Here is a 25,173-nt window from a genome sequence, read left to right as displayed (position 1 = left end):
AGGCTGTGTGGGACGCGGTCGAAAGCTTTCTCCAGGTCCAAGAATGCCACATGCGCCATCCCGTTCTTCTCCCTGTGCTTTTCCATAAGCAGTCGAGCAGCATGAATGGCATCCGTGGTGCTGGAGCCCTCGACAAATCCACACTGGTTTGGGGTAAGCTCAACGATATCACGAAGGCATTTATTCAGAATTCGCTCAAAGACTTTCATGGCATGACAGAGTAGTCGAATCGACGCATAGTTGGTGCACTGGCTGACATTCTCCTTGCCTTTCCAGATCGGCATGGTGGTGCTGGTTGTCCAGGCCTGGGAAGGCTTGTTCTCGGCTGCAATACGATTAAGGAGATCCACTAGGAATGCATCTTCCATATTTTGGCTGGGATGTCATCTGGTCCGGTTGCCTTTCCACTCTTCATCTTCTTCAGTGCCTTCCGCACACAGGTACTGGGCCGGGAATGGGCGGGGGGACTTTGGATCGGCGGGTGTGGGAATTCCTGATTGGAGATGCCAGCAAGCATCTAAGATAATTTGAGATTTCCAGTTACAGATGGACAAAATGGTGATGGCCAACCAACCGGACATTTGTTAGCTAGAATCAAAATCAGTGACTTTTTGCCTGCCCAACAAATACTTTTAAGTATTAGAAGGCTCAGACAAATAAATCAAAGACCCTTTAAAATTAGGAGAGAGTGGGGTGAGTTGTGCCAGTTTTTACTTACAGTGAGGCCATGACTGTAATGCTTCCAACTAAAACATGTACTTATATTTCAGGATGTTTCAGGATGTTGTGCATCCCTGGGAACAATCACTGTGGATCCGAAACAAAGTGGTCTTGTGGCACACCTTGCCCCCAGTGCGGGGTAAGTTATAAAAGCCAGTTGCGCCACATAAGCACATCCACAGTCAATTTTCTTAAACAAGGCCTAGCGCCACACGGCCACGTTCAGAACAAAATGAAATTCAAATGAAGACGAAATGAACTGCAATTGTCTTCACAGATCTGGCCTACTTCATAACATCCTACTCTTTGATGCTACCCACTACCACCAAGTTTTTGTGATGTGGGTTTTTATACACTAGGGATGACTCCATCATCATCTCCTTTGAAAGTGAAGCTGGGCTTTCCATTCACAGACCTATTACTACTTGACCTTAAAAACTGGCACCACTGTTGGAACCATCAACCATCTCAACCAATCCAGCGTAGTCGTAGGATTTGGCTTTGTTGCAATGAGGCTCTCTTCCTTGCAGGATAAGTAAAATGGTTGACTCTTCAAAAATGTGCAGTCACATGACCAATTTCCTCTATGGCTTTGCAGAAACAAGACCACTTTCCCCTACACTTAAATACAGTGAAGTATTTTTAATTTGTAACTTCCCACGTCTGGTGCAGTTCCCACATAATCTCCTAAATTATTAACTAAATTCAATGAAAATGGAAATTAATGGTAATTAAATTAATTAAAAATTTATTTAAATTTAAAAAAAAAAATTAACAATTTTTATTTTATATTTAAATTAATAATAATAATAATAATAATAATAATAATAATTTTATATTTAAATTTTAAAAAATAAAAAAATAATTACATTAATTAATGGTAATTAATTAATCTCCTAAATAATTAACTAAATTCAATGAAAATGGAAATTACTTGCAGCCTTTAAAATGAGGTCTGCAGTGCTTTGAGAACTCATGTCAAAAATAACACGCTAGTCCTACTAGCAAACTTTTTTTCTTTTAAAAAAGTGGAGTCCTTGACATCTCACAATAATAAAACCAGGGTAGAGGCAGCTCATTCCTCATTAGAGCCACTTGGTGGCAGTGTTGCTTCACAAACATGCAGCCATTATTCTTCAGATGTTGTCAGCTTGGCTCTAACAGACCTGCTGATAAAACCATGAAAGCGTTGGTCGGTGTGTTAGGAAATACAAAGGTCTAAATCTAAAATTAGATTGCTAATCATACATTTTTAACTCCAGTAACACGCAGGCTGTGGTTGCACATGTTAGCATAGATAAACACACTTTGCATAACTTTAACATTTTAATTGTTGGTTGCCTTGGCTCTGCTACTAAGACCTGTGAAATGACCCCATTTTAACTAAGCTAAAGAAAGTACAGCAAACAATTTGAAATAAACATTTTATTAGTGACAGTGAATATCTGGCATTGGTAAAATACACATAGTACTGCATGAAAAATAATAAACATAAAAATGTCTTTGCTTAAACAATAACGTTTGCTTAGTTTTTGCGTTCCAGAGTGGCTGAGGTGATCCTTACAACAAGCTCTGTGATTTTAGCTGAGAAATCTTCTGAATTCTTGGATTTTCTAGAGAGTCTTAAGGAGATGCTTAAAGACAACGCAAGCTGACTAGAGTGCTACTCAAATCACATCCAAATAACCTGAAATCATTGACTCATTGACCAAAAATGATGCTTCACACGCCAAGAATAAAGTCAGCTAAAGTCAGCTAAATATGTCTTCTGCTAATCTTGTTATAGCTTTAGGTAAAAAGCTGCTACATAACAGTACCCTGTGCATAACATAACACTCAAAGGTGTACAAAACACATAGCAATCATCTAATGTTAAACAAGAAAACCACGGTGCTATTAGAGTCTTACATTTATGCTTCGTGAACGCAGAGACGTGTAAAATAAAAGGTTATTAGTTCATTATCAGTGTTTGTTACGAGCTGCCATCGTTTGAGCTCAAACACCAGAGCTCAAAAAGAGGACACTACCAGAGGAAACATCAGTAGTTAAGCGTGGTTTTGTGTATTAGTAATAGCAGCCATTCCTATGTGACACATGCAAAACGTGCAGAAAGAGTGCTGAAGACAGCAGAGGGCACTGGAGCTTGTGCAGCTTTGTACACTTACACTGAAAGGCGAGACCAGCTTTAATTCACAGTTCAAACAAAGGATCAAAGGAAATCCGTAATAATTCAGACACAACTCATAACTGCTGCATATCTGGACCAAAAAATTCAAAAAGTGTGATTATATAATCCAACAACCCAAAGGGAGTTTGTTTGAGTGTTTCTCCTCCTAAATCTCCTGCTGACTCTGTCAGTGTGCTCCACAGGTGCCACTCTAATGACGGCACCTGGGGGTGCTGATGTAGACTGAGTTTACATCAAAGTACTTGTACTGTTTCTTAAAGCATGTATTTGTAACTTTCCAAAGCATGAAATTTAAACAATAATGTGGCGCTAATGCAACGACTGTTAAAGGGCAGACTGCCTCCTACATCTGTGCAACATTGAGACTAGAAAGGCCAACAGTTAAAGTCTGAATCTGACGTTTCAACAAATTAATCTTAAGTCAAAAACAGGCTAAGCTATGAAATCAGGTTTTGCACATTCCAATTCTGCTCATTCAAATACGGATCTTCCTCCACTGAGGGACAAACGATGTCTTTATGAACCGAGCTGCAGGTGAAAGTAAGCACTGTATGTTCTTGGTGGTGACAGGATGTGAACATCACGTTTATTCATGCTAGGCACTATCATGATTGAGACTTTTTTGGAGATTTTACCTGTATGATTATTGGTGACTGTGCCTCACACTTTAATGAAGAGAATCTGAATGTGTGCGGTCCAACTGGGCCGTGCACGTTCAGATCGTGGAACCATGTAACCCTACGGGCTGAAATATCTTTAAGGACAAAGGTATTCAAGTTTTTTGTGTGATTGCAAAGTGACAGTAAGGTGACGCATCCGGTCTTTGAAGAAACACAAAAAGCCTCTAACTCTCACGCTCTGGTGAGAAAGAAATGTTGAGGATGTCCATGTGACAGAACGAGCTTTCTTCTCTCCTTCATGTGCACGTACACAAAAACAGACATATGCACTCTTGGCTTTGAAATTGCTCGTACGATGCTAAAAATCTGTACAATATTTAAATACTGTATTTACAGAAATAAATACACTGTTGTTTGCCTCAACTGGCCTGTTGCACCTTATACGTGCAAGCAAAGAGGTCGAGTGGGCGGGGTCATTCTCTCCACAGCTGATAATCAGAAGCAAAAACTAATAAAGGCCACGGTTAAGCAGATTGGTGGTTGTTCTCTCTTTAGGATTGAGCTTGCAGCACATTTCACATTACTGGAATCAGATACAAGACTGGATTACATCAAAGGGCCAAGCTGGTGCTTTTGCATGATTCAGCCTAATGGTTAAAGTGGCTATATACTTTATAAATACACTACTATAAATGTAGTTGCAATAGAAGCACCACACCTTCAGCCTTTACCTTCGTCTGTGCAGTAGTGGGTCTAAAGGCTTGATCATGAAACCAGAGCATGAAGAGGGCAGCATGTTTTTCCTGGTAGAAGAAGCTTTCCACTCCAGCGGTGGACGAAGGCTAATAAAAGATGAAAAAATCAGCAACCTCGGTTGAGTAAAAACCCATATTTCTGCAGATGTACAGTGACTACCATGAGTGCACCAAACCCTACACGAGGCTGTAAACAGAAAGTACGTTGCTACAGGCGAAGCACAAATATGATCTCTTATGTATGTAAGTATTAAACGTCTATGCAGGATGTTTTTCATAGATTGTAATAATGAACCTGACAGTGAGAGTCGGCCCATGCTGGAAGCTAAATTCAATCTAAAAACATGAACTACTCTCACATCTCCCATTAATGGGAAATGAGCAAATGACTCAAATTAATATTTTTGCGTGTTAAGAATGATATAGTGAATATCTGTAACTTTAGTTTTGGTAAATGTCAGCGAGTCAGCGTTGTTTCACTCGTAGCAGCTACCCAAAGATGTCACAGCGTTAACACTTGGCATCAATCCTCCACAGCTGAACATTTTACATAGTAATGCTAGTTATTTTTAAGCTAGCAATCTCACAAATGGAAGATGCTTGTCGTCCAGTGGGCAGACTGGCCGTATATAAGGAAAACTGTGTTTGGCCCTCGAGGGAACCATTCAAAGGGCTGAATATTGCAGAACTAACATGACACGAGTTTATATAGAAGAACATTAAGATATTTTTGTGGAGCTCTTCTGAGGATGTATCCTGACCTTTTCATCGTCTCAGAACAGAACAACAAAGATGAATTGACCGTGTGTGCTCCTCTCTGTGCCAGAGGCAGTAGATCTGCATAACATAGATTAAAGTATGAAGAAGCTTCTGTCAGGAGCTGTTATCATCGCTGGGTTCGGGGGTTTCCTTGGAGGGGATGACCACTAGAAAGCTGCTTACCCACGAAACTCGACAGATGTGGTGAAGTGACGAACCTAAAACAGACTAAGCTCTCATTAGTGCCTCTCTTCTTACCTCGATGATACGCTAAAGCTGAATGTTTAAGTTTGCACACATCATCACTTTAGTGCTGAAACGACTGAACCTTCCCAGCACACACAGGTGTGTGTTTGTGTCTAAGTGTAAGCTGTTAGCGTCTCCACAGCTCCGACTGGACTTCTCTTTTGATACTTAATGGCTGAGGAAATCAATACTAGCTTTGACAGTGCGTCCGGTCGACACGTCCACCGCCATGGCTCGGATCTCCGTGTCGCCGAACTGCATGAGCGTCTGGATCTCTCGGCGTGCCGCTGTGCTTTCTGTTCCGCTCACGTCTAAGCGCAGTGTCCCACACTTCCTGACGCCGGGCTCGCTGATGAAGCTCACGTTCTCCTTCTCAGAGCAGTAAACATGGATGACGATAACCTGCTGGGAAGGTTTCGCCGGCGTGTAGCTCCGCTTGACCATCTCGCCAAGCGCCACGGACTGGTCCGCGGCTATGAAGGTGTCGAAGACGTCCGTGCACCAGCGCGTTCCATCTTTAACTAGCAGCTTCTCCGGTGGGTGCTTCCCCTCCACAAAACGATTGAGGACGCCAACCCCGTACGTGAGTGGCGAGCGGCGGACTTTGATCACACTGGGGTCCAGGCCAAACAGGACAGCGCCTTTCAGGATGGTCAGGCCAACGTCGTGGGGAATGATGATGCGGCTGCGGCCCTGAAGCATGTTCTGGACAGCTTGCTGCAGCAAGGGAGACTCGGCAAAGCCGCCCACTAAAAACAGGAACTTGATGTCACTGACTTCTGGCTTCTCGAAGAGCTCAGCTGCAGGAGAAACAGAAATGCCTTTATTCACACCCAGTGAGTGCACAGCTGTTTATACCTTTCTTTCATTGATAAACAGCTGAATTTGAATTTCACGACCACCACCAGTCTCCTGGTTCTGAAGGACGCCTTATTCTCCTCCCACTGTTGTCAAAGTGCAGCTCGTGATTGTTGGGCTTTCCTGTGCGTTGCACCGGGTTAACCTTTCAATATAAAGCAGCTCAAGGCAACTGTTGTTGTGATTTGGCGTCATGTAAATGAATCGAATTGAACCTGTCACCAGAATAACTTATGAAGCTTGGCCTTGCTGCTTTACAGATGCTAATCATCTGGCCACAGCAGGTTTGTAAAAGTCTTCATGCTTTCTAGAAAATCCTTCCAATCAGATAATCAATGTTATTATCTCTCAGTGTTTTCGCTCATCAGTGCGATTCATGCACACAATGATGGCAGGAAGCTGTCATGCAAGGCTGAAATTTCCACTGTGACAGTACTTACTCGTTTTAAATTGGTTCTGACACTGGAGCAAAACAATTCCCCATTTGGTGTTTAAATTTCATTAAAGTTTGTGGATTTCCTTTGATGTCTTTCTTGAGATAACGTGCGGATATTAGGCAGATTGTTTATTAGATTCCTCACTTTGGGCCTTAAACTGACAGAGAGCAGATTTCTCCCATGTTAGCTTCTCTTCTTTGGCTTCCTGTTGAATCCAGAATTGAATTCAAACTCGTTCTCCTCACATACAAGTGCCGCAGGTTTCTTCCTGTTTAAAGGAAGTTTTTCCTTCCCACTGATGCCAAATGCTTGCTCATGGAGGCTTGTTTAACTGCTGGGTTTCTCTCCACTACTGTAACATATTTACAATTAGAGGCAGCTGTTGATGTGAGTTCGCACTTTATACATTAAACTGAATTAAATTGAGTTGTAGCACTGTCTTTGCAGTTATTTATGTTATAATAAATTGCTATAATCACTATCTGTATTGAAGCAGGCCCATCCATCCTTAAGAAATGTGACCTACTTTCATGTGGTTGAGGAAACTGTGGATTATCTAGGCCAGGGGTGGGCAACGCCAGGCCTCGAGGGCCGGTGTCCTGCAGGTTTTAGATCTCACCTTGGGTCAACACACCTGAATCAAATGATTAGTTCATTAGCAGGCCTCTAGAGAACTTCAGGACATGTTGAGGAGATAATTTAGCCATTTTAATCAGCTGTGTTTGATCAAGGACACATCTAAAACGTGCAGGACACCGGCACTCGAGGCCTGGAGTTGCCCACCCCTGATCTAGGCTGTCTGGAGTTAGGGAGTGACCAACCCTGTCAGTTTGAAACTGAGCAACAAAAACACATTGAACAGAATGTTACTGATCCCAGTGAAGATTTGTGATACTCATTGTTCAATACTTATATGATCATTTGTTCAATTCAATTCAGTTTAATTTATATAGCGCCAAATCACAACAAAAGTCGCCTCAAGGTGCTTCATAGATACAGAGAAAAACCCAACAATCATATGACCCCCTATGAGCAGCACTTTGGCGACAGTGGGAAGGAAAAACTCCCTTTTAACAGGAAGAAACCTCCAGCAGAACCAGGCTCAGGGAGGGGTGGGGCCATCTGCTGTGATTGGTTGGGGCGAGAGAAGGAAGACAGGATAAAGACATGACCCTTACATTTGTACATGTAAGGGTCATTTTTCCCATTAGTTACTTGAGAGCAGTGGCACGGTGACTAAAGGTGGTCTTAAAAGTTGCATTACAGTTTTACTGCAAAACAAAAAATGTATTATTATTAGCAATACAAATACTATTATTTACTTTGCAACTCGCTTGACTCTAAGGTGAGCGATACGTGTTTATGCAGGTGTTATAATGTAGCTTACTGAGATGTTGGATGATGTGGTCTATGGTGGGCTTAAAGAGGGAGTTCATAGCATCTGGATTCATCCGCAGCATCCCCTGAGATGACCACTTAACAAAGTCCACACTGGAAAGAGAGGAGAACGTCTGTTACATGCACTGTATTCACTTCAGCAGATCATTAGTTCGTTACAATAAATGATCAAAAACATCACTGAAGTGTCAAATTTCACAAAATGGCAAAGACTCATATTTATAAATGAATGTAACTAATGATACAACTGAACTGCTGTTCACTTTATTCTAATCCAGACATGTTTGTTACAAATGGGACTAAAAATGCAAGAGTTTAACTGTTTATTAATGCAAGTCAGAGATAGAAATCAAAAAAAGACGTTTGCTTCAGGTGATGGTCCAGAAACTTAAAGCATCTCTTAGCCTGTTAACATGTTAGCACAGCCTACAGTCTGACAAAGCCACTAGCTACAGCAGTGTGAAAAAGTAATTGCCCCCTAAACCTAATAAGTGATTAGCCACCCTGACAGCAACAACTGCAATCGAGCGTTTCTGATAGCTGGCTTTTACAGTGCTGTGGAGGTGTCGAGGTCGCCTTGTCAAGGTCATGTCACAGCATCTCAATCAGATTCAGGTCAGGACTGACTCGGCCACTCCAGAGTCTTCATCTTGTTTTTCTTGAAACATTCAGAGGTGGACCCGCTGGTGTGTTGCGGATCATCGTCCTGCTGCAGAACCCAAGTGTGCTTCAGCTTGAGGTCTTGAAAAGATGGCTGGACATTCTCCTTGAGGGTGTTTTGGCAGAATTGATGGTTCCATTTACCACAGCAAGTCTTTGGGTCCTGAGGCAGCAGGACCAGACCATCACACTACCACCACCTTATTTTACTGCTCTACATGTTGCTTTCCCCAAAAGTCTTGGGACTCATCAAGAAGATTCAAGATCAAGAAACTGAGAGCGGTCTTTATGTTCCTGTTGCTCGGCTGGTTTGGAACCCAGTGTCTTTCTTATGGTGGAGTCATGAACTCTGACCTTGAGGCAAGTAAGCCCTGTGGTTTTTTGGAGGTTGTTTTGGGTTCAGTGACCTCTTGCAAGAGTCGTTGCTGTGCTCTTGGGGTCATTTTGGTTGGCCAGGCACTCCAGAGAAAGTTCACCACTGTTGCGTGTTTTCGTCATCTGTGGATAATAGTCATTTTTGGTTCGCTGGAGTTCTACAGCTTTAGAAGGGCTTTATAACATTTCAGTTACTTTGTTTCTCATTTGTCCCTGAGTTTCCTTGGATTGCATCATGGTGTCTGGCTTTGGAGGATCTTTTGGGCTACGTCCACACGTACCGGGTATTTTTGAAAACGTAGATTTTTCTATGCGTTTGCACCTTTCGTCCACACGTAAACGGCATTTTTGGTCACTGAAAACAGAGATTTCTAAAAACTCCGGCCAGGGTGGAGATTTTTGAAAACTCCGTTTTTGCATTTACGTGTGGACGAGAAAAACGGAGAAAACGCAGAACACGCAGCGTCAAAGGTGTGCGCCTTTTTTGACGTCACACTGTGCGCCACGTTATTGTTTCGGTGAAATGAATTTCTACAATACTGTTACTGTTAATTGTCTCTGCAGTGTTTAAATGCTTACATATACACACACAGTTACTGTCCCTCCACACAGACGACTCGGTTCTGCTTCTATGCCCCAGCTTTGTTTACTTTTCCCACCGAGGCTTCTAGACTTCTGATTGGCCAACATTTCTGCACGGTTAGGAATATAGCGCCACCTGCTGCTTTGGCATGTTCCTAGCAGCGTTTTCCTTCATTTCTGCCTTTACGTGTGGACGGGATTATTTTTTAAAACGAAAACGGAAAATCTCAGTTTTCAAAAATACCCGTGTACGTGTGGACGTAGCCTTGGTCTACTCCACTTTATCAGGCAGGTCCTATTTAAGTGGTTTATTGAGAACAGGTGTGGCAGAAATCAGGCCTGGTGGCTGCTAGAGTAATTCAGCTGAATAAAGGGGACAAACACTTTTTCACACTTTTAAAATTTCATCTTAGTCAAGATGTTGACAAGCGACAAAAACTAATATGTGCATAATCTGTCTTGATGAACGCTCAATCATCCAGGTCAGTAAATCCCAAAAGGCTGTTCATCTGGACGTAGCGTTTAATGGTACTGAGGAACTGGCCTCCCAGCCCATTGTTCATCAGTGGGCTGGGAGGTGTCCCCTGATGTCCTGATGTCAGTCAGCTGAGACTGAAGAAGCCACCTGATGATAATGAAACGTTTCTGAAAACGTCCAGATGAACAGAATCAACCTTTTGGATCATGTACAGAATAAAATGTGATCAAGAAATATTGCAACATGAAATCACAGAGTCGATATAATTCAGATTAAATCTGAATCCAAAGCAAACGAGCGCTGTCAGGATTATACAGACGCTCGTGTCAGTCCAGGGTTTTCTGTTTACACTCACTTGCTTTTGCGCAGAGCATGCTCCACACTGTGGCCCCTGAACTTCTTGTAGTAGTCAATGAAGGAGAAGGGCAGGTTAATATTGAGAGGGTTGGTTCTGTCAGGGGCTGCAGCTCTCTTTCGAGACTCAAATGCAATCATCAGATCCACCCACGCAGCTGGCCTCTTTATCTTAAATTGGTCAATGAAATCTTGGCCAAAGATCTTACACAGCAGCTTCTCAAATTCATAGTCAATCCCAATGGAGCCATAGGGGCCACCTGAGGAAACAGACGGCTGTGAGTCACATGAACATGGTCTGATGCTTTAGCAAAGCGTTACGCTACACCCGTTTTACCCGAAGCCTTGTAGAGCTCTTTCAGATGTCCTTCTGGAAGACGGATCTGATGGACAGTCAGGTCAACTGTTCCTCCACCACAGTCCACCACCACATATCGGTCACCTGTACAGAGGAGTGAGCAGGCGAGAAGCGTGGCGTGAGACGAAGTGCATGCACCGTGTCGTTTACAGGAACATGACTTTGTCTGGCACTACTGCTTCTGGAGTGAGAGCACAGAGAGCACTGCTGACCTAAATCCTGGTAAACTTCTGAGGCAGTGTAGAAGGAAGCAAACCCCTCAGGATAGGTGGAGCTAGCAGTTTTAATAGCCTCTCTATTAACCCTGTGAGACCCACCCATCAGAAAATAGCCAGAAAATTCAGATGTTTTAGAACTGAGATGTTTATGAACCCTTATAACAAAATCCACAAAATGTGTTTTTTGCTTCATCGTGTTGTGTTTGATATATTTTTATTATGTGTATGTTTTGTATTGCATTTGATACATTGAGTGTTTTTGGCAACTTTTTGATAACAACAATGTTAATTTTAGAGTTTTGTCCATAACATTTTGAAATGATGGCAAATATTGATCATGTTGATGAGATACAGGTCTCAGAAACTCACGTATCAAATATGATACAAAAAGTTAACATGTATCCATGTTGAAAGCAATAATTACAGTCTTTGTGTTAAAGTCAGTCTTCAATCTTTAGTCAGAACTTTTAAAGATGAAGGGTGTGTAACAGCAGAGCCACAGAAACCAAAGCTCCCGTGGTTATTAAAGCTCGCTAGCAGGACGGCGTTCAGCAGACTGATACTGTCAGCTGCAGGTTAGCATCTGTCCAGTGTTCAAGAGCAGAGATGCTAATGAGCTATCAAGCCTGTGAAGCAGGTTTCCAGTGGTTTGTGCTGTGATTGGTTGTTTGCTAACCAGTCAAATGGTTTATGTGTTAATTTAGCAGAGCTGTGCCGCTGATGGGTTTCCTGAATAAGCCTTAAAACCTCAGCTGGGCTCTTTTCCCACCTAAAAGGAAAGGTTTGTAAAAACTTTAAAACTTTAAAGCTCAGTTTAAAGTGGCTCTAAAACCACACGTGTGTGTTGAAGGAAAAGAAAAAAATTTTATAGGGAGGCTGTAATTTACTGTCAGGTGACTGCTTATTCTGATATGACCAACAACAACCAACCACAGCAATGCGTTCCTCTGGCTGATCCCACCTTTCCCAGTTAGTGGAATCAAATGATGATCAGTGTTATTTGGCTCCATGCTGGACACACATCCCCGCTGTGGTGGTGTCAGAAACTGCCTAATCAAATGTGTGGACCTACCTTCTGCCAGGCCAGCAGCTGATGCTCAAACTACGTCAGTGTTTCTGAACACTTGAGTTTTTTATTTCTTTATACGTTTGGTGCCAATTCTCTAAATATTAGGATTATAATAAACTCTTAATCTATGACAGGATGACAGAACATGAAAGAGCCAAAGGAAGCGGCCTAAAGTAAAAGAGAACAGATGAGTAAAAGAAGAGAGAGACTCTACCTTCTTCCAGCTCCGACCAAAGCTCCCCTATGACATTTTCCACCAAAAACGTGCGACTCTGCCGGTTGCGCCGTACATGCTCCTTAGCTGCTTGTTAACAGAAAGAGAGTGTTCTGGTGAGTCTGATAAAGGCAGGAAGCGCTGCTATGAGAAGTTGTGGGGCTCATATACAGTGGGGTGTGAGACAAGCAGCAGCCTGAGATGAATCTATGAGCAGGACTGTGGTGTGATCTCTATAGAGGTCTTTCCAGGAACAGTTTCATTAAAATGATTATTAAACGGGTCATTTGGTTGGCATACATACATACAGTCACTATAGAACATGATATACGACGTCATGCACAGAACCTAAGGGGAAAATGGATCTATTCAGTCTTATTTAGATGTCACAACAGTCACCTCAGGACTTTAGCTTGTAAGTTAAAGACGCTAGAAGAATACAGAGAAAACCCAAACTATTGGACAACATTCCAGGAGCAAGCAGTTTGGCGACAGTAGGAAGGAAAAACTCCGTTTTCGTCTGCAGATTAACTCTGTTTATGTATTTTCCACCACAGATGGTCTGTAGCGTGTTGGTGATGTCACCAACCCTGAACTACAGGAGCTGCATACCAGTGATTTCTGCACGATGGAGAGGTTAGGTCTTATCAACCAATCAGCATTTGCAGTCGCAAACTTGATCCACTGCCAGCGACATGCAGTTGGGAGCTGAAGTCCCACAGATGTGTCCGTCCACACGTTTGGTTTGAGCCGGAAAGACGATAAAAGAATAAAGCATGAAAATGCAGATTTTTAACTCTCGCTTACACTCCAGCTTTTTATGTTATAACCAATAGCAGCACAAGAGTGGCAACCCAGCAGTAACACATAACACTGCCTCCACATGACAACAGACGGGCCCTGGAGCAGGGCGGCCACACCTCTCTCTGCGCGACCACACATTTAGCTTTAGCAAACCGACTGCAGCGTCCTTCACAGAGCTTAGACCAATCAGCTTCCCTGATGCATAATTCATGGCAATCATCCCGGCACATCACCGTGCATGCTATATCACTCTGTGCCGGGTCCCGATCTGTCATGTGTGGAGCAGTTGTGATGCACCGTGTTGTGGGGTTCAATCTGTGTTCAGAGAAAAGCAGCTCGATGGTCCCACTACAGACTTTTCTGTGGGCGAACATCCTCTGTTTGTCGAATCTGTTTACCTGAACGTCGTTTGCTGTTTTAGCTGTTTCATGGTTGTTGAAATGGTTTTAGCTGAGACTCTGGTGTTTCTATGGATACCACACATCTATGTTTAAATAACAGATCTGGCAGTACATCCTGTTAAACCAGCTGTTCTCCCTTTCACCCCCGGTAAGGGGAACGGAGGTTCAACAAGTTCATTGTTTATTGCTTAATTACTTTGTGTAAAACTTTAGAAAATATAGTTTAAGGTCCAGAGTTTATGCTTGTGCTTGTCTGTGGTGAGAGGCCGATCAAAGTTAGGTCTGTTAAGCTGAGGTTTAAGGCCGGGGCAATTGTCACACCTTTTGTACTCCATGATTGAAAATTGCTGAAAACAAAAACGGTTATGACTTTAGCTCCTGATTCGATCAAGTCTCCACGTCACTGAAATGCAGACAGATTCGGCTCACTTCATGTTTTCGCTCGTTGCCTTTTTCCCGACCCACTTGGATTAAATGCCTCAGTGTCTCTGTGTACCTGGCCTGCACCACTACACCTGCTGTCTGCCCCACTTCCTTCTTTCACACAATGGTATGATTCCAGTCTGCCTTTGCAGTGATTGGCTGCGTGATGTGTCCATCAGTCTCACCCTAACCTGCATGGATTCTCAGCAGGGCTGAAGATTCGGCTCACACATAATAATTACATCGTGAGAAACTCCTGACCTAGAGCAATATTTAGATGCCTTCCCAGCTCTGACAAATGTTTTTAACTGACGTTAGCAAGGACTGCCTAAAGTTAGCACCTGAGTAGGTGTAAAGGCCAGCACACCTGACATCATCACACTGTCCTGTTTTAGAAGGGGGCGTGGCCTGGAAGAGAGAGGTGTGCAGCTGAAAAGCTGCTGTAAAGAAAGACCATGTAAATAAAATCATCCTGCAGCGCTGTGTGGATGGATGGGTCCTTTTTGTGCTACAAATGGGAAGAAACAGGACCAGGCTTGGGAATGAGGCTCATTTGACACAACCAGCTGGGGAAGAGGGGCGAAAAGACAAACTGTGAAACAGATCACAGTGATATAAATGTATGCTATGTCTTCTAATGATGCTGCCTAGGGGAAGCATGTATAACGTAAACAGAATTGGTCCTAGCACTGAACCCTGTGGAACTCCATAATTAACCTCAGTGTGTGAAGAGGACTCTCCATTTACATGCACAAACTGGAGTCTATTAGATAGATATGATACAAACCACTGCAGTGCAATACCTGCAGCATGCAGCTGCTCTAATAAAATATTATTGTGAGTAGTAACAAACGCTGAGGTTTAACAGGAAGCTTAGAGATTGTTCTGTGATTAGCTGAGACAGCTAATGATGCTTTTTAAGTAAAGGTTTAGTTCCCGCGCCCTCCTGTGGTACTGAACCTGTTAACAGAGAGACTCAGTGCTATCTGAGGTCATCTTTCTAAAAACATTTAGTGTAAACTTTCATTTTTACCAGAGCAGGTCAATGTTCAGTCCAACTATAAAGAACTTTAATTACACATGATGCAGAGAGGGACGGACAACCAGTAGTTATGTACAAGAGTCTCAGGCTAAATGATACCTGAAAGATCAATCCAAACCAACCAATATAGAAATAACATAAACATTACAGATGTAACCATGTGAGGAAGAATATGCTTCCGTGGGAATCCACATCCAAAGGAAACTGCAGTCGTGTTGAAGTTCCAACAGTCTTTAATATTGTGGCAGCTTATTTCTTATGGACTCGTGTGTGTACTGTGAGATGAGATGCATGCACTTGACTTTTCAGGGATCCTCCAACAGAGTGTTGGACTAACGGACTCTCCTATCTGCACGGAAAGCTCAGAAAATGACAGAACTGACACCCCTGCTTTAAATCCTCTTTAAACGATTGTTTCTAATAATACTGAGACTTGTTCACTGAGGAGGGACAGTCACCACTTACAGGACACTTTGTGAGGTAGATTTCAGCCATTCTCATGGCAGCATCTCACTGCCTTTAGGCATGTCAGCAGGGTTAATATTATTATTTATTTTTGTCGTTTGTACTGGGGGACCATTTCCAAGGCATCCAGTTACAGCTAGAAATATGTTCTCCAAATGCAGTGACACTCGTTTCCTGATGTCTTCATCGTCACCTGAACCGTACAGTCTGTTGCAAAAACGCACATTTCAAAGGTTTTTCAGTTGCTCTGAATCTTTGAAGCCCTGAGTGCTTTCTGCTGGAATATGACAAAACCAATGAAGGGTTTCTCTCATTTGACTCAGCATTTTGTGTTTATTATTATTATGATGTTCTAGTTCGTTCTGATCATGTTTTTGTGTTTTGATGCGTGTCCCTCTGTCTGTACCGTGTCTCTGAGTCCAGTCTGTGCATTTCCTGTTTTACTTTGAAGGTCTCCCTGTCTCATCTGTGTAATTAGTGTCAGCTGTGCCTCCCAGCTGTTTCCTCTCAGTCCTGTTCACCTTATTTAGTGTCTGCGTCGTCCCTCATTCGACTCTGTTCTGTTTGCCTGCCTGTTAGTTTATTTGCTTTGTTTTAGTTTTCTGTTCAGTCTGTAATCTCCCGATAAAGCCGGGTGTTTTGAGTTCACATTTGCCTCCGTGAGTCCTGCTCTTGGGCTCACCATTCCCTCCTGCCTTCACAGCTATGACACAAACTGTGATCTTTCTATTCATTTCTGTGTTTCATAGCCCGCCTGTAGCCGAGGTCTGAGCTGCAGGCAGTGTACTGTTTACATTAACCCTACAAACTGAATGGAACATATGTTACTCTAAAGCTTTGACGAGGCCTTTTAGGAAGCGAGGTGTTAGAGCGATAGGAAGATGCGTGCTCGATCATCCAGGTGAGGAAATCCCAGAACGCTGATTTTGTTCATCTGGACGTCTTCAGTGTCAGAAACATTTCATCACATCCAAGACTGAGCCTGAGACTCAGCTGGACTCAAGTTTCCCCCCATTATACACAATAAACTAGCACCATTTACTTAATGATGAACAATGGCTTCAATTTTATAATGATTGGTAGGTAAACTGTCACCATTGAAACTGCAGACTTCTAACTTCTTCAGACGAACAGAATCGGTTTTCTGGCACTGTGATACAAGCAGTGTACATGCAGTACATTTGGTCTTGTGTATAAAAGTGTCTGTAAAGGTGCACAACTAGAGCAAACTCATTCGTATCCATGGACACACAAAAGAACCAACAATGCAAATGGAAACCAGCGAGGCCAAAACGACTCTTTGAATGTGGAGTTTGTCTTTATGCAGACTCACGATAGGCCTGATGAACCTTGTAAGTCTTCTGTTTTGGTTGTGGTGATGAACACATGCTTTGCACCAAAGAAAACTTAAACTAAAGCTCGTTGCTGCTCCTTTTTGTATAGATCAGTTTAACATTTTCACCTTGCATCACTGGCACACTGCTTGATAGACTAGAAATGATTCTGTCCTGCTTTTAATGTGGAAGCATAGAAAACGCCACATGTTTAACTCGTTTACATTTTCCAGGCCTAATAAAAACATAATTAAAGTCATTTTGCTCAGATGGGAGGCTGAAATTTTGCCCCTAATGACATTCCTATATTTTGGGTTAGTGGGGGCAACATGAGCAAGCATTTGGTGGTCTGGCCTTAGCCGCGGGACCCAGCCATGCTCCGCCCCAACGAGCCACATGGTTGCACCCCTTCACACAGGAGGGGCTGTAGGGGACCAGTGCACTGTGGCCCAGGCAGCAGCTGAAGGTGGACGTATTGGTGGTCCAACCCCCAGTTGCTGAAACTGGTTTTAGAAATATGTGACGTCCACTTTTTGGTGGGAGAGAGCCCAAACTGGTGTTTGAGCGCGAGAGACACTGGTCCCACCTGATGACTCGACTGTCTTACTGGTGTTGAGGTTTACATTTATTATATTATTATTATTATATTGCTTTATATAAGAAAGGCCTAACTGAGTACACTCTGTGCCAAAGCTGCTGACAGGAAACTGCTTTTGCAGAGTGTGGTAACTGCAGTAGAAAGTGAAACCAACGAGGCTGTTTGACCGAAATGTAAAGTGTGCTGTGACGTAGAGAGCAAGTATATAAATACCAAGGCTTCTGTTTGTGCGTCAGACCTGGGGTTGTGTGTTTTGTGGGTCTCCATATCCCGGATATGTAAAATAAAGATCATTTTAAAGTAAAAGGACCACTTCTGTGTCTTTTTGGCCGTAAAGAACACAAAAGAACTGAATTTAACACTGGGAAACTTTAACACTAATGTGGAGGGGACGTGACTGCAGGGATGTGACTGCAGGGACTGACATGCTCAGCTGTGAAGCAGAGTGTTTCTATCCAACATCCACGATTCACCCTGACTTTCCCAACTTTCTGTTGCAGTTTGCATGGCTGACACTGCAACACTGCAAGGACACTGCCTCTGGACTGGCTGACCCTCTTCAGGAGGGTGTACCAGAGAGTGTGTTGGGCCTCAAGCTTCTCAGCCCCCTGGGAGGATGTATGCCAGAGAGCTGGAGAGGATCTACTAGTCAAACCTCAGGTTCGAAAAGGAAAGGAGCCATTTCAGGCATCTAACCAGGATGCTTCCTGAGCACATCCTAGGTGAGATCTGCTGGGCATGTCCCACCAGGATGAGGCCTGGGAGCAAACCCAGCTCAGACTGGAACAATTACATCTCCTGGCTGGCTTTTGGACATCTTGGTGTCCCCCAGAGGAGCTAGAACAGATGGTGGAGAGAGGGAGGTGTGGGCTCTGTTGCCCCCGTGACCTATACGTGACAGACAATGTACGGATTGATGGATAATGAATCTAAAGAAGCTGATTAGAACAACACAATTCTCAGAGAAGGAGCAAAAATAAAGGGAAATGTGAAGACTCAAAAGAAAAGAGTTGGTGTGTTTGAATCGTTTTTGAAAAGTTGTGTAATAATTACCTGGTGATGCTATGAAGAAAACAACATAAGGTAAATGTTATTATGGAAGTAACAATGTTGCCATCGGAGATCAAACACTGAACATGACTGTGTGCATGAATGAACACATGCTCGTGGCGTCAGAGTAATCTCTTATCTGTTAATCAGACATACCTTGGCTCATCCCACTGCCCACATTGTCAGAGGGGCTGAAGCCATTCTGGGTGGTCTGGGTGCCCAGGTCCACCATCTGGTGGAGGCGGAGCTTACGGCAATAGATTGATGCTGCTTCAGGTTCTAAGGAGATGATCAGCTGCTCAGGGTTTTCCCGGGACACCAGACCAGACTAGACAAGAGCAGAACAACACAACACGCTTCAGCTTTAAAGGACAAGAAAAGGTTTCTGTTGTCTTCTTCTACTGTGTCCACATGTAGTACACACCGAGGTACCCGTGTTTGCTCAATTATTAGTCACAACTGTACCTGACATGCTACCACCAGTTAAAAGCAGCTGGTGACATGTGGAACATGTAGGAGCTGAGTGGCACAGTGGAAACCAAATTTGTATTGACTCAAACTTAGTGACAACTTTCCCTTCAGCTAACTTTCACTTGGACAGCTGCAGCACATGTGTCCAGCACGTGTGTCCAGCACGTGTACCAGGCGCGTTCAGCCATGGACTGATTCTCATACAGCGCTTTACACAACTTACCTCCTTCACTTTTTAATGCGCTGTTTCAAATGTCTAACATTTACATCAGAAAAACGTAGGATTAGTACTTGTTAGTATCTTGCCCAAGATATTTGGCATGCAGATCAAACCACTAACCTTCTGGTTAGTAGGTGACCTGCTCTACCACTCGAGCTACAGCCATACAACAGGTTTGGCAGTCAGAGACAAACATGATGCCGTGGTATCAACAAAGACTCTTACAGATCTTAAATGTCACGTGAAACAAATTTAATACCAAAAGTTTGCTTTGTAAGAATTTTCATTTAGTGGTTTGAACAGTTAAGACTTGTTTCAGTTTGTTGTTAAACTTTTCCTCATCATCTTCAGAGTTTCCAACAATGTATTTCAAGTCTGACTTGAGCTAATTTATCATCTAAGCATAACATTAAGAAGATGTTTTTACTGAAACACTGGTTTTATAAAACATGGTCTCAATGCACTCAGACGTCGTCATCTAAATGTGCAGAGGGGTGGAAACAGCAGCATCGTCTCCTACAATTTCAAGAAGTTTTCTCTGAACTGATCTAAGACTGAAATGTAAAAGAGTTTGATTCAATTTAACCTCCTAAGACCTGAACTCTTCCACAGCAGCATTTCTATTTCTCTTTGATGTTTGGGCTGATTGGGACCTGATGAATGTAAAAACAAAGAATTACCAGATTTTTTATTTTCTTTACATTATTTTATTTTATTTTATTTTATTTTATTTATTTTTTTTGCCTGTCCCATTTGGTTCTTTAGCCGTCAGAATTGTTGTCTGAAGACCAACAAGGAGACCCAATGGATTTATTTTGCCAAATGGATCATCATGGCATTGCCGTATTGGTCCATTTGATCGACCTTTGTTTTTATTATTTATTTTATTTTCAGTTGTTACAGACGGGACAGACATGAGTGAGGGATAGGAAAGGGAGAAAGAAAGAGGAAGGAAAAGAAAAACAGAAGGGGAGAGGGACAGTGAGAAAGGGGGGAAAAAAAATATCTCCGGGATCACCTGTTGAGAGAAAAAGAATAGAAAACAAGCAAAAAAAAAAACCAAAACAAAGCAACATACTATACACAACACCATCGCATTAATCTAGCTAAGTGTAAACAGCAGTAAATACTAAATATTGAATGTTGTTGTGCAGCACGCAGGACAGACAGCGCACAATGTGCTTTGAAGTAGCAGCCAAGAAAGGTGTGATTTAAGTCTACAAACAGTGAACACCTGTGTGCACACCTGTGTGGATCGGCGCGCTTGTATTCAAATGGTTTTCCCATGTAATGGTCTGCAAGAGGATGTAGAGAGCCATAGCCCTGTCCCTCAGGGCATGAAGCAGGCATGGAGGAGATCCAGGCCCCAGACATCCAGAGGTCCCAGAGTGCAAGAGCCCAAGGAGGACCACCGGAGGGGCATCCGTGCCACCTTCATGGGAAGGGCTGAGGATACCCAGGCGAGGGGTCACCCAGTAGCCACCGGGCAGAAACTAGAGGGGGCTGCACCGGCGTGCCCGCCGGCTCCGCCGGCAGCCAGCTGTGCCAGAGTGAACCGAGCCGCAGGCACAGAGGCCGGAGGCCCGAGGGCCCTCCGCGCCCCAGAAGAGGCCTGACTGAGCAGCAGGCGCCAGGCCCCGCCAAGTAGCCACCGGGAGTGAGCTGGCACATGACCTGAGCGCCCAGCCCCGGACACCAAGAACCAACAATGCACCGACCCCTGAGGGCATCAGTCACCGGCAGGGAGTGTGGTGAGGGGAGATAGGCCTCCACACTTGGAGGGCCTGGGAGTTCCCAGAGAGGTGGAGTCTAAGACCCGACCTGACATATAGACACAGACAAACAGGCACACACAGACACAGACATGCATTCCCACCCTCATGCACACATATACAAACACTCAGCACTCACCCAACGTAGGAATAAACGTAAATGGACATGTACACACAATCACACTCCCCAAACATACTCTATACCCCGGGTCCAGGTATCCTCGCCCCCAGAGGGGGAAACGGCACCCAGACCCAAGAGATGTTACCCTTCCCTCTGGGGTGGAGGCTAGCAGACCGCCCCAGGCTCCGCAGCAGCAGGGAGGCCAATCGGACAGCCAGCATCTCTTCCCAGCCCCCCCGCCCCGATGGCTAGCAGAGAACGGGGGTGTGTTAAGACCCCATACCCTCCTCCTCCCGCTCAAGTGTAGTGTTGCTGCGTGTTGCTCTAAAGTGTGTTTAAAACAAGGGAGAGCATGGTGCTGCTGCCAGAGAGCAGCAGGTGTTAGCACGGCCCCTCCCGAGAACCCTCAATGTCTACATGGATTTAAAATTGAGAGGTGGGCACCGGCGCCAGAGGTAGGTTTGAATACACAGACCGTCTACTGGACGCCGTTAACGTGCCCACCCTCAAGGCCCTATATATATATATATATATATATATATATATATATATGTGTGTGTGTGTGTGTTATGAGAGTGTAAGTAATGTGGATGTCTAAGTTGTGAGATAAAATTGAGGCACAGGTGGCCAGAAGAGGACAGAGGGGGGGGAATGTCTCCCCTGCACCCTGGTGACACACCCGCACCCCAAAGCCCTACCTGTGTGGGTGGGTGTGGTGGAGCGGGAAGAGGGAGGCAGCCGGGGATGGGGAGGAAAAGAAGGGAGGGGAGGGTGTCCCTCCCTAGGGCCAGCTCCCCCGCTGACCCCAATAGGCACCCCCGTCCTCTGGTATCCACCAAGGCAAGGGAGCCCAGGCCCATCCAGACCGGGGCCTACGGCAGCAGCACCGCCAAGCCCCACAGGACCCGGGGCAGCCCACCCTACCCCACCGTAGAGGAAACTGTACCCACCCCAACATTCAATCATCTCCCAGACTACACAAGACACAGACACCCAGGTTAAGTTTATTCTCCACCTCTCCTATGTCTCTCCCCCACCTGCAGAGTGGACTCCTGCAAGATGGAACAACCTCCCTGCCAGTTGAAGAGCCCCCCGGTTAGGCCGATGCACAAGAGGCCCCCTGCGCCAGGGCTGAGCCCCCGTGCACCCACTTTACATTATTTTAGTTTCTAAGAAAAATCAGAGCCACATATGAGGATATTTGTTTAAATTTTGATAGAACAGTAGCAGTATAATGTCCTCGTAAGTGGATATCAGGCCCTTGTAGAGCAAAATTGAGTATTTTGGTGTAAATAACCCAAAATGTGATGTCCACATATGTGGACGCAGGTCCTAGGAGGTTAATTCAATTCTATTCAGTTGTATTCATATAGTACCAAATCACAACAGCAGTCGCCTCAAAGTGCTTTGAACTGTAATGGTGCGATCCTGCAATAACATAGCGATCAAATGACTCTCTTTGAATAAGCAGTTGGCAACAGTGGGAAGGAAAAACTCTCTTTTAACAGGAAGAAACCTCCAACCAACAAGGAAGAGGCTCCCATCAGCCCCAGCTGGTGGCTGTGATTAGACACGACTACAGACATGCTGCAGGAGAAAGCCACAGATGAATAATAATGATGATTAGATGTAGAGCAATGTAATTAAATGCAGAGTGGTGTATAAGAACATAATTAGTGAAAAAGCCAAGTGAACAAGAAGCTCCTGGGATCATGAGAAGCCCACTGCAGTTGACTAAAGCACAACTAAGGCAGGGTTCACATCATCCATCAACTGTGTGCTCTGCTTTGAAGCAAAAGATGTTTTCCCAACAAAAATCTCTGCAAGTGCAGGAATTTGTAGATACTGACTTTGTAGGCAGGCATCCTCAGGAAATGTTCACGTCCTTTCTGATCGTTGTCTCATGTAGTCGCTGTTGTCCTCGCTCAGTGAAGTAACACTAAAGTATCTACTTATTAACCCATCATGTATTAATATAAACTGGAGTAATGTGCGATACGTCTTTAAGATCTGAATTCTTAATTCTTTTGCACAAATAATCTCAGATTTGATGATATATCTACAAACATCATTTTTCCAGTCTGTATATTTGACACAGGCTGTTAACATCGTTCCCTGTTTGGTGACTTTATATGTGGAGGTCACTAAAGACGCTGGAACCATCTGTATTGTTGGTGCAAAGTCACATCCCGGCAATTTGAGCAATTTGGCCTCATCCTGTAGGTTCGAGGTTTTTGTTTCCTTAGTCGTATTTTAAGTTACCCATCGAATGAATGCCTTTCTTTGGTTTATCTACTGTAGAAAGTTCAATGTTCTTTCACTTGGCTTCATAATAAGGCTACAACATACGAGAGCCCAATAAGAGTAGTAAACCCTAACAAAGGCGGAGCCCCCTCTCTCCTCAGACAGAGGATTTCAGCCTTGGTTTCTTGTTATTCCAAATGAATCATGAGATATTTTTACTTCAGTATCCATATTACTGTGTGCCGGGTGGCGGCCAGGAGCGGAGGCCCTGGCGGACTGACCCCCGGCTGCCAAGACTGGCAATAGGGACATGGAATGTCACCTCTCTGGTGGGGAAGGAGCCTGAGTTAGTGCGTGAGGTTGAGAGGTACCGGCTAGATATAGTCGGGCTCACCTCTACGCATGGCTTGGGCTCTGGAACCAGTCTCCTGGAGAGGGGCTGGTCTCTGTCTCAGTCTGGAGTTGCCCCTGGTGAGAGACGGCGGGCTGGGGTGGGTATTTTAATATCCCCTCGGCTTGCTGCCGGTACGTTGGGGTTTTTCCCGGTGGACGAGAGGGTTTGTTCCCTGCGCCTTAGGGTCGGGGAACGGGTCCTGACTGTCATCTGCGCTTATGCGCCGAGTGGCAGTTCGGAGTACCCAGCCTTCTTAGAGTCCCTGGGGGGGGGGGGGGGGGGGGGTGCTGGAAGGTACTCCACCTGGAGACTCTGTTGTCCTGCTGGGAGACTTCAATGCTCACGTGGGTAACGACAGCGAGACCTGGAGGGGCGCGATTGGGAGGAACGGCCTCCCTGATCTGAACCCGAGTGGTGCTTTGTTATTGGACTTCTGTGCTAATCACAGTTTGGCCATAACGAACACCTTGTTCGAACATAAGAGTGTCCATAAGTGCACGTGGCACCAGGACGCTCTAGGCCGTAGGTCGATGATCGATTTTGTAATCGTATCACCAGACCTGCGACCATATGTTCTGGACACTCGGGTAAAGAGAGGGGCTGAGCTGTCAACTGATCACCACCTGGTGGTGAGTTGGATCAGGTGGCGGGGGAGGACGCTGGACAGACCTGGTGCACCTAAACGCGTAGTGAGGGTGTGCTGGGAACGACTAGCAGAGGCCCCAGTCCGCGAGATCTTCAACGCACACCTCCGGCAGAGCTTCAACAGCATTCCGAGGGAGGCGGGGGACATTGAGTCCGAATGGACCATGTTCAGCGCCTCCATTGCCGAAGCTGCTGCATTGAGCTGCGGCCGCAAGGTGGTTGGTGCCTGCCGTGGTGGTAATCCCCGAACCAAATGGTGGACACCAGAGGTGAAGGGAGCCACCAGGCTGAAGAAGGAGTCCTATCGGGCTTGGTTAGCCTGTGGGACTCCGGAGGCAGCCGACAGGTATCGACAGGCCAAGCGGAAGGCGGCTCGGGCAGTGGCTGAAGCAAAAACTCGGGTGTGGGAGGAGTTCGGAGAGGCCATGGAAAAAGACTTTCGGACTGCCTCGAAGAGGTTCTGGCAAACCGTCAGGCGTCTCAGGAGGGGAAAGCGGTGCTCTACCTGCACTGTGTATAGTGCTGGCGGAGCGCTGCTGACGTCGACTGAGAAAATTGTCGGGCGGTGGAAGGAATACTTCGAGGACCTCCTTAATCCCACTGACGCGTCTTCCGAGGAGGAAGCAGATTCTGGGGATGAGGGGAATGACCCGCCAATTTCCGGGGGCGAGGTCACTGAGGCAGTTAAACAACTCCTTGGTGGCAGAGCCCCTGGTGTTGATGAGGTCCGCCCCGAGTTCCTGAAGGCTCTGGACGTTGTAGGGCTGTCCTGGCTGACACGCCTCTGCAATGTTGCGTGGAGATCGGGGCAGTACCCGTGGATTGGCAGACTGGGGTGGTGGTCCCCATCTTCAAGAAGGGGGACCGGAGGGTGTGTTCCAACTACAGGGGGATCACACT

General features: G+C 44.9%; 1 protein-coding gene across 3 annotated transcripts in view; it reads right to left on the bottom strand.

Annotated features, from left to right (window-relative positions):
* Positions 1-2,130: 2,130 nt before the first annotated feature.
* Positions 2,131-25,173, bottom strand: part of hspa12a (heat shock protein family A (Hsp70) member 12A) — a 69,258-nt gene continuing 46,215 nt past the window's right edge. For 2 of the 3 annotated variants that reach the window (XM_087836965.1, XM_087836966.1), the window contains exons 7-12: positions 18,563-18,734; positions 12,290-12,376; positions 10,768-10,872; positions 10,432-10,690; positions 7,971-8,074; positions 2,131-6,088 (exon numbers count right to left, since the gene is read on the bottom strand). In XM_087836965.1, coding sequence (XP_087693091.1) covers positions 5,457-6,088; positions 7,971-8,074; positions 10,432-10,690; positions 10,768-10,872; positions 12,290-12,376; positions 18,563-18,734 — 1,359 coding nt within the window. In that variant the 3' untranslated portion in view covers positions 2,131-5,456. The remainder of the gene's footprint in view (positions 6,089-7,970; positions 8,075-10,431; positions 10,691-10,767; positions 10,873-12,289; positions 12,377-18,562; positions 18,735-25,173) is intronic. The other variant, XM_087836967.1, reaches the window with a different exon arrangement.

Source organism: Neolamprologus brichardi, unplaced genomic scaffold (genome assembly GCF_056152115.1).
Source record: "Neolamprologus brichardi isolate AB-2024 unplaced genomic scaffold, ASM5615211v1 NODE_ptg000032l+_length_1147064_cov_1, whole genome shotgun sequence".
In the NCBI taxonomy this organism is placed as follows: domain Eukaryota; kingdom Metazoa; phylum Chordata; class Actinopteri; order Cichliformes; family Cichlidae; genus Neolamprologus; species Neolamprologus brichardi.
Note: the sequence above shows the minus strand (reverse complement) of the source record. Positions and strands in the feature narration are given on the sequence as shown.